Below are 16212 nucleotides of genomic sequence, written 5' to 3' on the forward strand. Positions count from 1 at the left end.
AGTTTAGATTTATTTAAATTCATGTGCAAGGTAGAACCTTCAGGTGTCATATGAGACTTTGGTCAAACACAGCAGGGTTTTGTCACAAAGGTGTTGTGCAATAATGCAGATAGTGATAATTGCTCATTCTTGCCTTGGGACAAAAGACAAGCAGGCGTGTCTGCAATAGCTTCCTTGATACAACAAAATCAAATGTTGAGCCCTACAGGAGGAAGTACTCAAAGTCATTACAGAGTATTGTGTTTGCTTTATTAGGTAAAACCCTTGGCGCTGGAGCTTTTGGGAAAGTTGTTGAAGCCACTGCCTATGGTTTATTTAAGTCTGATGCTGCTATGACAGTAGCAGTGAAGATGTTGAAAAGTAAGTTGCTGTAGTGTACTGTATGGTGTTTTCTCTCTTCCACCTGGTTGGTGTGTTCCATACTGAACGCTGTGCTTTGCCTTGCAGCAAGTGCCCATTTAACGGAGAGAGAGGCCTTGATGTCAGAGCTTAAAGTGCTGAGTTACCTTGGAAACCACATTAATATTGTGAATCTGCTTGGAGCTTGCACGATTGGAGGTGGGGTTATCTGCAGATTATTGTTTGTTTCTGTTCTTTTCTTACTGCCAGGAGGAGGAACTTTGTGAAGAAGAATCCAAGGTGCACCTCTAAGTGTAGAAATCATAAATTTTGTCTTAAAATCTTACATTTCTTACTTACGTTGCAGATTATTATAATTATCACCTGTGATTTACCAAATCTAGATTTTTGGCTCATTGTAAAAACAGTAGTAAGACCACTGTCACTGCAGCTAAATGGGAAGGTTGCTTTTATTCTCTTTTATGTGAACCATTGGGTGCTTTCTTCTTGAGAGATGACAAAATGTACAGTATAGATTTTTACCTCCACCACACTGTTCCTCATTAATGAGGGCTGGTTCCTTGCTGGTATCCAAGGTGAAGTCAACAGGCTTGTCTTGTCTTCCAGCTTTATGTTTAAACTGCAAACACATCTGTTAAGGCACCACTAAAGGTGTAAATTCTAAGCAGCAGAAAGTTGAGAAAGTAATTTTCCAAATAAAGTATTGCTCAACCCTAATGTTTCACATTTAGTGTTAACTTCATAAATTTGCTTCCTTACATAATAGAAGCTACGAAAGCTCCTGAAGTGTCAATAGAGAGTGATAGAAACATGTATTTTTAATTTGTATGCATTTTAGTATGAAAGAGGGTATTGCTTCTTACACATTTTTCAAAGAAAAGGAGCTTGTAAAAATTTGTAGTTTTAGACAAAGGCAAAACATTTCTCACAACTAATGATTTAAAAATAGGATGAAACAATTTTATTCAAGCAGCCAACTAAGTAGACTCACTGGCCTGAGTGCATGTCTTTCTCAGTGGAAAAAATGTGGTGTCTGTAACAAAATGACTCCACAGACACTTCTTTTGCTACTGTGAAAGCTATAATTTTTAACTGCAGAAAAATGGAAATAAACCAGTAAGGTTAGGCAACGATGGTACAGAGTAAACTTAGAATATTAAAATGAAATCAGAAAGGGGAATCAAGTCATCTTCAGCGTGGATGTTTATAGATCAGATATACCTCTTTTGAATGAATGACTCCAGCTATGGACCTTGAATATGTAATTACGCTGCGTGTTGTTTCATCTCTAAGGCCTTGTTCAATGTAGTTTTCTGTTGCAGCAGGCTGTTCTGTTTGAATGATTTTTCCTATTATACTGCGGAATATAACACTCTACATCATTTCCAAAACATTACTGAAGGAGTGTGAAGCTCTACTGCAAACAGAAGTGAATCAAAAGGATTAATATTTGAAGCTTGAATTACTCTTAACATTTGGAACAAATAACTTCCTTCAGGAAGTGAGCAAAATCAAACAGATGTGTCTGGCCAGAAACATTATCACATGAAGAAACAGAAGAAGACTTATTTGTTTAATTTTTGTACAATGCAATGCTATTGAGGGGCAGAACATTAATTGGGACACAGCTTTAGCTGGACCATAGTTGTTCATCTGTGAAAAGGAAAACGCTGGTTACTTTTCTGTAACTTTCCAAGTCTAGACAGTGCTAGGCAGTGTGATTTTTTTTAATAGTCCAGCCTGTGTGCTTCATTGAATGCTAGCTTTATGTAAGGTTCTCTGCTTTAAAAACAATATTCACCAGCTTTCTAAATCTTACATGCATCTACAGGTCCCACTCTGGTCATCACAGAATATTGCTGTTATGGTGATCTTTTAAATTTTCTGAGACGGAAACGGGATTCATTTATTTGTCCAAAACATGAAGAACATGCAGATGCAGCTGTTTATGAGAACCTTTTGCATCAGTCAGAGCCTGCAGCGTAAGTATGACCTGCTGAAATGTTCTTGTGTTTTTAAAAGATTGGGAAGGAGGAGAAATCAAAGTTTATTAGGGACAAGAGGTGTGGAGAAACATTTAATGCAGCAGGCTTTGACGATTCTCTGCTGCACAAGAAAACAATTTAATTAAGAGGCTATGTGTTCAGGGGGTGCTTTATTCTAACAGAATGTCATTATATACAGAGTGGGTTGTATGCACTATTTGTTTTGCTTCTTTATGAAATTTTCTGCAGTTATTTCATGCACCTCATTGGCTCCAATCTTTGTACATATTTGTGTTTATTGTTATTAAACATTGGTTGTGCTTATTTAGCAGCTTGAATGACAATTTTCCCAGTGTCAGGCTGTTAGTACCCTGAGTTCTCCCAAGTTCCTGCCTTCAGAAATGACTTCTTACAAAATCAATCTAGTGTCTTAAAATGTCAGCATCAGGCTGCCACTGACAGCTCACTGCATTTTGTGGTGAAACATCCTGTGTCATGACTCTGAGATTGCTCTTGTACTTAATTCATCTGTATATTTTTAACTGGTGTGTTTTATATACCATCCCAGAGTTCTTTCCAAGGGCGTTTCCAAGCAGACTTCCTTCCTTTTGCAAAGTGAAAGGCAGCTTACCAAAACCTGGGGGCTATTACACTACCTGCCCATTCTAAATTTTAGTCTTTTACTGCCCCAGTGGGCCCATTACATTGTGTTGGTAGTTACAAAAGAAGCAGGCAGACCCAAGGAGTTGGAAAAGTTCTTTATCCCAGCAAGGCATAGAAGCTGTTTGTGCCATTGCAATAAATGGGTAGCTGGTGATGCCCCAGAGAGGTTGGGACCACTGGAGTGATGAACATAAGGCTGTGATTTGCCATTGGAGGTGTGCCCTCTGTTCAGTGAAGGGATCTTGCTGATTCAGGACACTGAGTTATTGTAAACTGAGTTTACAAACTACAGATTGTAAATTGAGTTATTAACTGCAGAGTATTTACAAAATTCTCCTGTTAGTATTTACTGCTGCTGAATGTGTCAGATGTGTTTCTGGTGGCAACTGAAGCTCTTGGTGATCTCATTGCTCCTTCCCATGTTGGCTCAGTGGCTGCATTTATTGTTGTTTAAGCAGATGTTTCAGGCTAAGGAAGTATATGAATTCTAATGGCAATGAAGTGAAAAATGCCAAAGTACATGCATCATTTCTAAAGGTGCCTAACTGTATATTTATAAACCGTATAGTATGAAAATCTCTATGTTTGAATTATATATAGCAATAAGAAACTTTAAACTTAAAAGAATGTAGCAGATGGCTATCCCAAGCCTTGGCTGATTTTTTGAAATACATATGAATCCCCTATGGAACTTGGGAATTTCTGAATTTAACATTTTTTTACCATTTGTCTTCTGCATTTCAATTGCCAGTTGAGCTGCTGAAATATTCTGGTAGAAGTTGGCCTAAGCAGAAAAAAGAAGTACTAGCAGATCCTGTGAAACATCTGGATGTTAATTTAGAGAAATTTCTTTCTTTAGAGAAAGAAGTCTGTATAAATTGTATTCATGTAAATGGTTTTGTTTACTCACCTGAGCCAGACTCCAGACTTTGAGGTGTACCATTAGCTGTACCAACAAACCTCTCTTTCTGTACATTTCCCGAGGTGTTTCCTCATTTTTTTCACACACTCATGAATTTTGAGTCAACTGATCATTTATAAAGCAATTATTCAGAAGGTTGGCCTGATGTTGGCTTTTTGTTTGGATAGCTTTTGAAACCTTTTTCACTAAACTATGTTTCTTTTGTTCTGTTGCCTCTACAGTGATGTTGCCAATGAGTACATGGACATGAAACCAGGAGTGTCATATGCAGTCCCACCAAAGGCTGACAAAAAACGACCTGTGAAGTCTGGTGAGTTCAGTGACAAGGAATTCTGTGTGCTGATGGGAGTGCAGGAAGACAGGCTTCATGGATTTGTTCAGTTTTAGCAGATTTGTCTTCTGTGAATGAAGACACTTAAAACTCAGTAATTGATGCGAGAAGGCTTGAAAAAGAACAGTGTGCTAAATTACAGTGTCTTGTATTTCTTCACACTTAAATGGAGTTTCAGGATTATTTTTTACTTTTTGGTGATGGGCTATTTATGTAATTCTAGATTGGTACTCACTAAAATTACTGTTTTGTTTAATGTCAAAACAGCTCTACGTGATTTCTACATGATTACACTTGCTTAACTCAAAAGCTGTTGTTGTTTATATATGTGTAGGATCCTACACTGATCAGGATGTTACCCTTTCTATGCCAGAAGATGATGAACTTGCTTTAGATGTAGAAGATCTGCTAAGCTTTTCTTACCAGGTGGCAAAGGGCATGAGCTTCCTTGCTTCCAAAAATGTAAGTTAAGAATTTTTCAAAGATGGTCAAAATCAGTAGATTTTTCATCACTTCATTGTTTTGATGTGATCTGTATGTTTAAATGCTGAACATTGCTATGTTCTTTTCAGCAAGCACTGCAAACTGATAGGCTTCCTCTCCTACCTGAAGCTTTACCTGATGTTGGAGTTGTGTACTGTGCTTACTGGCCAAAAGTGATGTTTTATGTCCCCTAAAGCAGAAGTCATTGCCATTGTATGTCCACTGTTGAGGATAATAGAATCAGTGTGACAGTATCTATTTGCATGAGTTTTAAACAATGCTGCACTTGCTACCTCTCTCATGCAGAATACTGCCTTAAATGGGGGAGATAGCACATTGTGTGCTCTTTTTTTGTGAGCCTGGCTTAATTCACAGGAGAAGTCTTGATTTTTCATTTTCTGGAAAGATAAAATCAGCTGTGAGACCCACAAAAAATGTTGATTGGCTATACTGAACACAATAGGCATTCCTCTCGATTTCATAGGAGAAGTGTTGCTTAACAGAAGGGGATTTATAAAGAAGACTTAAGCACAGCATCTTCCTATTAGTACTATTACTATCTTCCTCTGGTTATTATTACATTTTATTGTAAAAATGCCATTTAACATGTAAACGTTGTAACTAATGTAGCTACTACAGGTGCACCTTAAATAAAGTGCAAAACCAAACTTAGACAATTTAGAGAAAGGAAGACAATCCTGTGTTACTATTGGGAAAAGTGTCTCGAACTCTGCTCTGAGGAAAGTGTATGTTGAGAGTTCCTTTTGCACTTGTTTTTTTTTTCTCCCATTGTTCCATATTCCAAACCAAGCCATAAGCTTCCCATTGGTTTATTTTTCATCTATCAACACATTCAAAACAGGCCTGACATGCAAACATATCATATTACAGATGATACACAGATTCCTGTGTATTCCTGCATCCTTCACTGTTGAGGACATCCAGTGCTTAGCACACACCTTCTGTATTTCTTCTGTTTTCCTGAAGAGTACCCCTGGATCCACTATGTATTATTCCTGGTGACTTGTTTTTTATAGTCTTTCCATTTTTATGGACACAGTGGCATTAAATAGAAAAGGCAGCAAAGAATGTAACATCACCTCCCCTTGAGGATGGGAACTAATGCACAGTATTGCTTTGGCAGTGCCGAGTTAACACTTTATCATAGAATTAAATTGCAGTGTACTAATATGTTAGTGGTCCTCTTCAGTTGTTGTGTGCTTACACTCTTTTGGCTCCTGCAGTTAAATTGGTTAATGCAGAGTGCTGTAGGCTGGTGGATAAGGTGCCTCAGGCTGCCCCACATCCTTGAGGCACAGGTTCCGTGAGGACCAGCACGCAGGGTGCCCAGCTGCTCTCCCGCAACTTGCTTGTGTGTCAGGGCTGTGCAGGAGTCGGGACAGGAGCTTGTTCTGGGAGGGCAATTACCTTAAGCATTCGGTGCCTTAATCACAAGACAGAGCTTTCTCCCTTGGACAAAGTCTCTATTCAGTGCAGGCTGCACTGATTCTGGAGGAACAAGGCAGAGTCGTCCCTTCGCCTTACTGCTGCAGTGCTGTATGACAGCTTCACAACACAAAGTGCAGAATGCATTGTGTACAGAGCTGAGTGAGAGTCTACCCAAACAGTGGAACTATTAAGAATCGTTCCTCGTGTAAACATGCCAAAGGGACGGAGATTAAATTATTTGTGCAATCTACAGTTACTTTCTCAACTTGATTTTCATAACTTTTGATATTTTAGGTCATTTTTTGGCTAGAAATTCTAAAATATCTACAAGGAAAAAAGAAAAATTGAACTGTCTTCAATGCACCTGTGGCCTGTGTGCTAAATACCATCAGTAAAGCTGAAGCTTAATACTCTCCTTCCCTGATGAAAAAAGAAATCATTTTGTTAGAGAATCACCTCCCTTCTCTAACAAACACACATGGGCTCCACAGTTTTATACAAAGAGACACGGCTGCTGGGAAACTCAACACCCTTCTGGAGCTGCAGTTACCAACACATGCCCACTTCTAAAGTAAAAACTGGAATATAAGGTGGTTAGGTCACTGAATGCTGACCGTCTGTTGAAAGATGTGAGAATTTCCACTATTTTAAAATACTTAAGTCTGTTTAAGCTCTTGTAGGTACTTTTAAATTCAGCTTTTCCAGAGGAGCATTTCTGTTATAGGATTCATTTTCTGTGTTTGTGTGCTTTGAAGTTGTTACCATAATTTCCCCTATTTTCAGATTTTCAGCACTTTTCTATCAATGGCAGTAGTTACTTAATAGAGTATTGGGCATATTTTGGGAACAAACCACGTTTTCCCTCTTTTTGTCCTATATTAGGAAACCAGCCAGTGATGGTTTTGATAAATCAGAAAAAAGTACATTAAATTTTAGCTGAGAATGTGAAACACTGCAATATTCAATGACTGCAACTGATATTTTCTAAAATAAATGCATTGAGAGCCTTGTTAATGTGAGTTGATGTAATTATTGTAAAGATAAGGCATCAGAATGTTTACTCATCTGAGTAAGCTTATTAGCACATGGCTTCAGTGTGATTTACAGCTTGCCTTAAAATGCATAATACAGTAAGTTACATAGCTAAGTAAACATGTAACAAAGCAATAGCCTTTTAGGAATATTATTAACTAGTTTTGTTTGTTTGTCTACTATTTAGTGCATTCACAGGGATCTGGCAGCAAGAAATATTCTTCTAACTCACGGTCGAATTACAAAAATCTGTGACTTTGGCCTGGCAAGAGATATAAGGAATGACTCAAATTACGTGGTCAAAGGAAATGTAAGTATACAGGATACTTTATACACTTGTGTTAAGCGAGTTCCTATTGTCTTGACATGCAAAGAAAAGTCTTTCTTAGTTAGGTGGAAATCTAGATTTTCCAGTTCTGGTGTGTGTGTGTATATATATATATATCTGTGTTGGCTAGGAGGGGAAATTTCTGACATAGACATGTGTGCTGACAAAATCCTTGGTTTATACTTGTTATACTGGAAAATATGTGCTTATACATGAATGTATGTTGTAGTGGAAGAAATATTTTTGCTGCACCAATATAATGTCCAGTCTTCTTATTATACATGAATGTACTCAAACTTACTGCTCTGTAAGTAATTGCTAGTTTTGTCAAGGAAATACTCTGGTATCCCAGTCCTAAATTTTGGAATTACTTGGAAACTTCTTCCCTGGGCAACAAATTGCACTATTGGCCCATTATTGAAATAGTTTATTTAAAAAAATATCTAAATAATCAGAGAATTGAGGCTTATCCTTTTCTGTAAGGGATCACTCAGACAATGAAAACCCAAGTGTGAATTTACTGATTAGAGCATCAATGGGAGGCAAAAACGTCTTGGTTTTCTCTGGTTCCATATCAACATCCTAACCTCGTATGTGTAACAAACACAGCTTTAGCTTCCAGCTGGAGTTCAAACTCTGTAACAGGGTTGGAACAAGACACTACCTTTCGATGAGAAAGGTTTAAAACCACCCATGTAGAAGAGTACCAATCTCACAAGTACCTACGAAACCTCTGGAGGGGTACAAAGGCACTTTGAAGTGATGCCGATGATCTTGGCAGCACTTGCAGTCCCCTTTAAAGTGCCAGTGCAGTAAAAAGAGCCCTACTACAAAAGAAAATGGAGCTTCTCTGTGGTTAAGCTGGAGAAGTGTTTATGAAGTATAGGTGTTTTGCATCTCAGACTGATTTATGCTGCCTGGCTTAGTGTTAAGTGTTTTAAGTCTGTATCAGATAGGTGTAGCCAGCTGCTGCCTTCAGAGTAGATATGCTTTCACTTGCACTGTTTTTCAAAGGAGAAGATCCCTGTTCAGCAAGGCAGCCCTTGTCCCCAGTCCAGCTGAGGGCTCCATGATCTTAATGATGAGGGGCTGGTCATTACTTAGGGGCTTGACAACACATGAACTGAAGCTTACCAGTCCTGGATTTGGCAAGCTGATAAAGAGAGAAGATCCCACACCTGACCATCTCTCACCAAAGGGGTTTGCCACTCAGTTAACTTCAGTCAATCCATGGTAGCTCAGGTATCTGGCATAACTCTGCTGCTGTGCTGCAGCCCAGCAGGCCTTGATGTCTCAGGTGCCTACAGCATCCTTATTTTGGGCTGTGGAACAGACATGTTTATTTGTTTTCTTCAAAACAGTGTCAGTACCAGACACTGGTTGCTTAGAAGTTGAGGTTAGGGAGCAATAGGAGCTGAAATTATTCATGAATAACTGCTGTGACAAAATATTGAGTAGCATTTAGTGTAACCAAGCTATTTTCAGGCTCAGGGGCAGGTCAAGAGTTGCCTGATCATAAAGGGTCCTGGGAGCAGGAGGTTTAGACCATCAGCTTAGGAGGGAAGTGTGCAATTGAGTTTAATTTGTCTAGGTTATCCTTTAAGTTTCCTGAGTGCATAGAATCACAGAATCATAGAATGGTTTGGGTTGGAAGGGACCTTCTAAGATTATCTAGTCCAACACCCCTGCCATGTGCAAGGACATCTTTCACTAGATCAGGTTGCTTAGAGCACCGTCCAACCTGACCTTGAACATCTCCAGTGTTGGAAATGTTGCCCAGATGAAGTATCCACAACCTCTCTGGACTACCTGTTCCAGTTTCTCACCATCCTCATCATATTTTTTTCCTTGTTTCCAATCTAAATCCATGCCCTTTCACTTTAAAACCACTGCACTTGTTCAGTCACCACAGGCCCCAGTAAAATGTCTCTCTCCATCTTTGTTATAAGTCCTCTTTATACATTGGAAGGCCTCAATGAGGTCTCCCTTCTCTTCTTCAGACGGAATAACCCCAGCTCTCTCAAACTTTCTTCACATGAGATGTGTTCAAGTCCTCTGATCGTTGGAAGAAAGAGGTCTGGTTTCTTCCAAACCAGGACAAATGTTTAAGACAGAGGCCTGACCAGGTCCTGCAATCAGACAGGGAAAGGACAAACCAGGGAGAGGGCAGTAGAAGCAAATGCAAAGGCTTCCTTTGTCCTTTCTTCTGCTCCATTAACATTCATAAGGGATGTTTCTATTCCCACAGAAACTTAGATAAATCACAGAATCATAGAATTTTTCAGGTGGTAAAAGATCTCTGAGGTCATTCACTCCAACTGCTAACCCAGCACTACCAAGTCCCCTAAACCATTTCTCTAAGCCCCGCATCTACATGTCTTTTAAATATGTACAGGGTTGGTGACTCCATCACTTCCCCAGGCAGCCTGTTCCAATGCTTGACAACCCTTTTAGTGAAGAATTCTTCCTAATACCCAATCCAAACCTCCCCTGGCACAATTCAAGGCCATTTTCTGTGGTCCTGTCACTTATTGTGTAGAAGAGACAGATCCCCACCTTACTACAGCCTCCTTCTAGGTAGGTGCAGAGAGCACTAAGGTCCTCCCCAGCCTCCTTTTCTTTGGGATAAACATCCCAGCCGGCTCAGCTGCTCCCTGTAGGGCTTTATGCTCCTGACTCTTCATTACCTTTGTTGCCTTTATTTGGAAACACTCCAGCACCTGAATGTCAGTGTTGTAGTGAGGGGCCCAGACCTGGCCACAGGATCTGAGGTGCAGCCTCACCAGTGCTGGGTACAGGGGACAGTCACTGCCCTGCTCCTGCTGGCCACACCATTGCTGACACAGGCCAGGATGCCATTGGCCCTCTTGGCCACCTGGGCACAGCTGGCTCATGTTCAGCTGCTGTCATGGTTCAACTGCTGCCCAGGTCCTTTTCTGCTGGGTGGCTTTCCACACATTCTTACCCCAGCCTGTAGCACTGCAGGGGGTTGTTGGGACCAAAGGACAGGACCTGCTACTTGGCCTTATTGAACCTCATATAACTGGCTTGGTTTATCAATCCAGTTTGTCCAGATACCTCTGTAGAACCTTCCTGCCCTCCAATTCCAGCAGATCAACACTTCTGCCAAAAAAAAAATATATATATATATATATATATATAAAACATTTAATTTAATTTTTTCTACTGATAGACAGAGGAGCTAATGCAGATTTATTGGCCAAAGCCTTGAAGCATCTTGACTATGTGAATCTCACTTGTCTGCCTGTGTCAGCCAGTCCATCAAAGTAGATTTGCTTACATGCTTAAGGAACTGTGCCATGATCACTTACATTATTTTCCTCCGACTTCTTGATGTCCTTTATTAACTAGACAGAAAGAGTCAAAGAGTATTCAGAAAATCAGAGTGCAAGGAACTCTTATTAGCTTGGTAGACCCTCAGAAAGATGGATCAGTAGCAGTGCAGCACCTGGAGATGCTAAAATGCTAAAAGTTTCATTTTTGGTTGGGTACTTCTTGATTTTAAAAGTATTTAATGCACATGAAAAACAGAACAGGTTGATTTTACCTTGTTAATTCTGTATGCCTTATGTCCATTGTCTTACTTTATTCCCTCTTCCCCGGAAAGGCTCGTCTTCCTGTGAAGTGGATGGCACCTGAAAGTATTTTCAATTGTGTCTACACCTTTGAGAGTGACGTCTGGTCTTATGGGATATTGCTTTGGGAGCTCTTTTCTTTAGGTAAGCTCCTTCAAGATCTGTACTTCATATCTGCTTCATTTTGGGGTTTTCTGTAGATGCAGAAATCATGTTGTCACCTGCTCTCTCAACAGGAAGCAGCCCCTATCCAGGGATACCTGTGGACTCCAAGTTCTATAAAATGATCAAGGAGGGATACAGGATGTTCAGCCCTGAGTGTGCACCGCCTGAAATGTAAGTGAGCAACCAGCACCTCCAGTCACCCAAACATCAGTAAAGATGCGAAGGAAGGGAAGCAGAAGCTTCTTGCACTAAGGTTCATTGCACTGCCCCATTGTCATTTTTCAAAGTTCTTTTCATGTTTTAAATAATTCATATACTCTAACTAGCACAATACACGCCTGTGTTGTTACAAGCAATGAAATAGGCTCATGCCTTGTGCCATCTGATTGCTTTGTCATGGCACCTGCTCTCTGTCAATAAATTATTGACAGATCACAGAACATAATTAAACATTTTTACTTCAGATAAAGAAGTCAGTGAGATGTGTCAGCAGACTGTACAGCGTCTGCATTTGTGCTGTACTTCATGACAGCAAGAGGACTGGCTACTGGTCTTCTTTATGAGACATTCCTAATTCACTATTTTGTAGATGGATTGGCATTTAACAAGCTGTCAAAGAACACTGTGTCCAGAGCCTCCCATTAGTAGTGAGTTCTCTGTTGTCACAAACACAGATGTTAGCAGCACCATTCCTGTTCTTAAAGTAATTTAAAGATGCAAGACTTTCATTTCAAATAATAATGCAGAAGAGGTAAGAACTCTCAGGATTTCTTCATGAGCAGTACTTAGCTTTGGTATCTTTACAGGTATGACATAATGAAGAGTTGCTGGGATGCTGATCCTTTACAGAGACCCACATTTAAACAAATTGTACAAATGATAGAGCAGCAGCTTTCAGATAATGCCCCCCGGGTAAGTTACTGATTAAGCAGTTTCAAGCAAGATGTTTTACTAGACCTGTGAGAAGCAAAGAGCCCAGGCACTGCATTTCTAGTATTACTTATGTAGCTTTTCAGCATCAGTCTAGGTAGTAGGAATGATGTTTGGGCTGTTCCATTAGACAGTAGCTATCTAAGCCCATAGCCAAAATTTACTAGCTGCAGAACATTTTTTGCATTACTGATGTTTCTCACTCACAGTAGACCTGTCACAACAATTTTGATGTTATAAAATGCAGTGGTACTGCATAAATTCATCTTACCCTAAACTGTGAAAAATTCTGTTAATCTGGGAAACATCTCAGAAATAAAGTATAATTAGTTTTTATTAGGAAAGCTATTGGATGAAGGGTGGAGCCTTTGGCGCTCTTCTGTATCTTCTCAATTGCCTCCATATATATTTATATATATTTATATAACCTTGGAGGTACGTTGTGACAAATTGTATGTGCTGGTCTTCCAGCCATTCCATACTGAGAGCTTATTCTGAGCAGGCAACTGGACAAAACAGTGCAAAGAAAACCTGGAGACACAGCCTAAACTTGGATTTTCCCTCTTCATAACTTTGTGTGCTATTAGAGTTTACAAAACTCCATTTAGTTCAGAGTTTATAAAACTCCATTTAAACCTGATTTAAAAATAAAGCTTCCTTATACCTTCTGGATGCCTCGTTTGGGCAGAGAGTGCATGGCTTCCTGACAATTTGAGAAAAGAGGAAACTGAGAGCTGCTGGTGTTCGATTGCATCCTGTAGTGTATTTTTGGCAGGTGCAGGCATTACTAAAACAAAAGCAAGAATCTGAAGGAATTATTAGTGATGTTGCTCAGGGAGCTTAGTAATAACCTGAGCTTTTTTTTTTTTTTTTTTTTTTTTGAGCTCAGCTGAAATTTGGCATGCAGTTGGAAGCTAGTGTTTTTAGTAACTGAGATTGAGCTTCATGATTCTTTAAAATAGCAGTTAAGCCCAAGACCTTTTGAAACTGTTTTGATTTGCAAAGGAGCTCCTGAGCTGGAACCCTTCCACAGCAGTGTGTAGTACACAGTGGGAAAAGGCTAAGAAAAAGGAATGCTCTCCAAGAATGTGTGAGGGGAACAGTCTGCAGAGTATTGACACCAGTCTTTGGTTTCTGCAGGTTTATGCCAACTTCTCAACCCCACCTTCCAGTCAAGGAAATGCTCCAGATCACTCAGTGAGGATTAACTCGGTGGGCAGCAGTGCTTCATCTACTCAGCCTCTCCTGGTATGCGAAGATGTTTGAGTGGCATGTGAGGAAGAGGAGATCACATGTGTTAGCTGTTTGTGTTGTGCAGGGGCTGAGAGAGGGATGACTTCAATAATTTCTCTTTCTTCTACTCACTCCTACCACTGTGTAGCTGAAACGTTGTTGTAATACTGTCCTTTACCATGCACTGTTATACATAAACCTAATCTGCTGAGCACGGTTACAGGCATCATTGCAGTGTTAATTGAAGCTGTATATATTTCGCTATGTTGTGTGTATTTGCAGTAGAGAGCCAGATGTGAAGGAAAAAAAAAACAACCAGCAAAAGAAATCCTAAGCCAGGGGGTGGAATTAGATGTCTGTAGATCAAACCAAATCTTCAGTGATTCTTCTCTGGATCTGTGCCTGGAATGCATACAGTCATTTTCTAGTTAATCTTGTTTTTCTGAGTTTACGAAATAAACAAGTATTAAGTTAATGGTTTTTTAAACCCCTTTCCACATCGAGCCAAGCTTGAGAGGCTTTCCTAGGCAGGTATCAGAGGTTGGAGGCCAGGAAGGGTGCTGTATTTAACTGGGAAAAAGAGGTGAAGGAACCAAGACCCGTCCAAAGTTGATCTGCACTGGAGCTGGAAACCCTCCTGGGAGCTCTGGGGTTTAAGCCAGAGGAGAGGGGAGGAAGAGCACGGATTCCCATTTTTATTTCCCACCTGCACTGTCACCCTTGCAGACCGGTTGCACGGTTTCCATGGATATATGCACTGCTTCCCACCGGTGCATTCCCTGCCGGGATGAAGCTGCCCATTGCTGGGTCTCACTCCACCATGGAGCCTGAACTGCTTCTGTGGCCCTCTGCCTGGGGTGCCTAAAAACTTTGACATTTGTTTTGCTAATAGTTGCACCTAAAGGTGTTAAACAAAAATAGGTGGGCCCTGCCAAACTGATCAAAAAAGAGGAGGAAGGCTGCTTCCAGTAAGCTGTGTGGCTGGAGAGGAGGCCGTTTAACGAGCCATCTTATCTAAGGGAGAGCAGAGAAAAAAAGTGCTCCCCTGGGGGCCCTTTCTTTATCTTGTCCTACCCAGGTGAATCTTTCCCACAGGCAGTCTTGGGTAGTGCTAGCTGGAAAGAGCTATTTTCCTCCACACCAAGTTGTTTCTGTACTCCGGAGATGATAATGAAGAAAAGTCTTAATTGAGAAGTGCCAAATTTATAAATGGCATAAAGGAAAGAATCCTTTTATTCTTTGACAGACATGAAGCTTTGGAGTCAGCATCTGTTGAGCCCAGGGTTGTGCTTAAAAGTGTTTTCTAACCCCTTCTCACCAGGAACACTGCTGGTTCTTTTCTTCCTTTGTTTTTGACCCCTGAAAATAAGTAAAGGCGTTGAGAGAAGCACTTCTCAGAGGCAGAGTACCTGTTTATTTACAATGCACTTACGCACTCTGTAACTTTTACTTTGCCAGGATTTTGGTTGAGTTTACATGCAATTCAAATGTGTAACTAACTGCCCAAATACAAGGTAATTGTAAATACACACACTGGTAGTATATTTTGGGTTACATTGAATACTGCGCTTCTTCTATGACTGTGCATTTGGTTTCATGTTACAGGAATCCCTTTTTCAGAGTTAAATGAAAAAAATTAGCCATTTGCACTGAACTTACTTAGGCTGTTGCACCTTTCCAAAGTTAGCCAGTTTGTTTGGATGCACTCTTACGCATACTAGTTGTTGAGCATTTTCAGTTTAATGCTATAAAAGCTCTTTTGTAACGTGTTGGCTTTTGGAGCAACTGTAGACAAACTAGTTGTTATAGATGTCTCGGTACTTTACAGACACTTAGCTGAAAGAGGTTTGGGTTTTTTCGTTCTTGAAATTTATATTTTTATAATTTGGGGGGGGGTTGAAACTTATTTTGCAATGGCTTGGTGTTTTGAATGGGTTTATGCATTGTTTTTGTAAATATGGAAATGTAGCAATAATGTCCTTTTGACTATTCTCGGTCCTTGAGTCTCAAAAATATTTTTTTATATATATATGCAAAAAATATATGTATAAATATGTGTTTGAAAGTTTATGAAACACTTATGGATATGTTGCTCAGTTGTAGAATTGCAGTTAAGAAAAGTTCAAATAAATCTGTAAATATGTATTAACTACCAATGTGTATTATGTTAAGACAGAATATTTTCATGTATATCTTAATAAAGTCCTGGGTTGAAGCAAAATCTCAGTGGCTGGCCACACATAGGTCAAGTCTGGCATTCTGAAACACTTTTGCAAATACATGCCAGAAATTTTTATTTGCTATGTTAGTTCTTTACCTGTGAATATGTGGGGCAGATACTTAAAAATTTCAATGCAGCTTTGTTCTGGAAGAAAGTTGCAGTTAGAAAATTGATCTTGTAGACCATTGGTGCAGTTTATGTGTCATGAATAATATTTAAAATGAAGATGTCTCGATGTTGCTAAGGGTATAACTGCAGAGGCAGTTGGAGCCACTCAAAGGCTGCAGGGATGCTGAATATTCCCCCTTCCTTCAACAAGTGTGCATGCTCTTGACCCCTCTTTCAGAGTGGCACGAGAGCTTGTGCTGGACTGGCCAAGTGCAGCACTGCAGGGAGGCAGCAGGAGATATCTGGGCCTGCTGCAGTGGGAGGGGGGTCAAGAAGGGAGAGCTTCCCTTGCTTGAGCAGGTGCTCTGTGTCTTAGTGGGAGACCCTCTGGTGTAGTCACTCCATG

General features: G+C 40.1%; 1 protein-coding gene across 1 annotated transcript in view; it reads left to right on the forward strand.

Annotated features, from left to right (window-relative positions):
• Positions 1 to 15620, forward strand: part of KIT (KIT proto-oncogene, receptor tyrosine kinase) — a 55368-nt gene extending 39748 nt beyond the window's left edge. Inside the window, exons 12-21 of the mRNA XM_063401945.1 lie at positions 256 to 360; positions 448 to 558; positions 2192 to 2342; positions 4152 to 4240; positions 4596 to 4723; positions 7413 to 7535; positions 11182 to 11293; positions 11386 to 11485; positions 12121 to 12226; positions 13385 to 15620. Of these exons, the coding sequence (XP_063258015.1) occupies positions 256 to 360; positions 448 to 558; positions 2192 to 2342; positions 4152 to 4240; positions 4596 to 4723; positions 7413 to 7535; positions 11182 to 11293; positions 11386 to 11485; positions 12121 to 12226; positions 13385 to 13510 (1151 nt within the window). The 3' untranslated portion in view covers positions 13511 to 15620. The remainder of the gene's footprint in view (positions 1 to 255; positions 361 to 447; positions 559 to 2191; positions 2343 to 4151; positions 4241 to 4595; positions 4724 to 7412; positions 7536 to 11181; positions 11294 to 11385; positions 11486 to 12120; positions 12227 to 13384) is intronic.
• Positions 15621 to 16212: the final 592 nt, after the last annotated feature.

This window comes from Prinia subflava, chromosome 7 (assembly GCF_021018805.1).
Source record: "Prinia subflava isolate CZ2003 ecotype Zambia chromosome 7, Cam_Psub_1.2, whole genome shotgun sequence".
Lineage (NCBI taxonomy): Eukaryota > Metazoa > Chordata > Aves > Passeriformes > Cisticolidae > Prinia > Prinia subflava.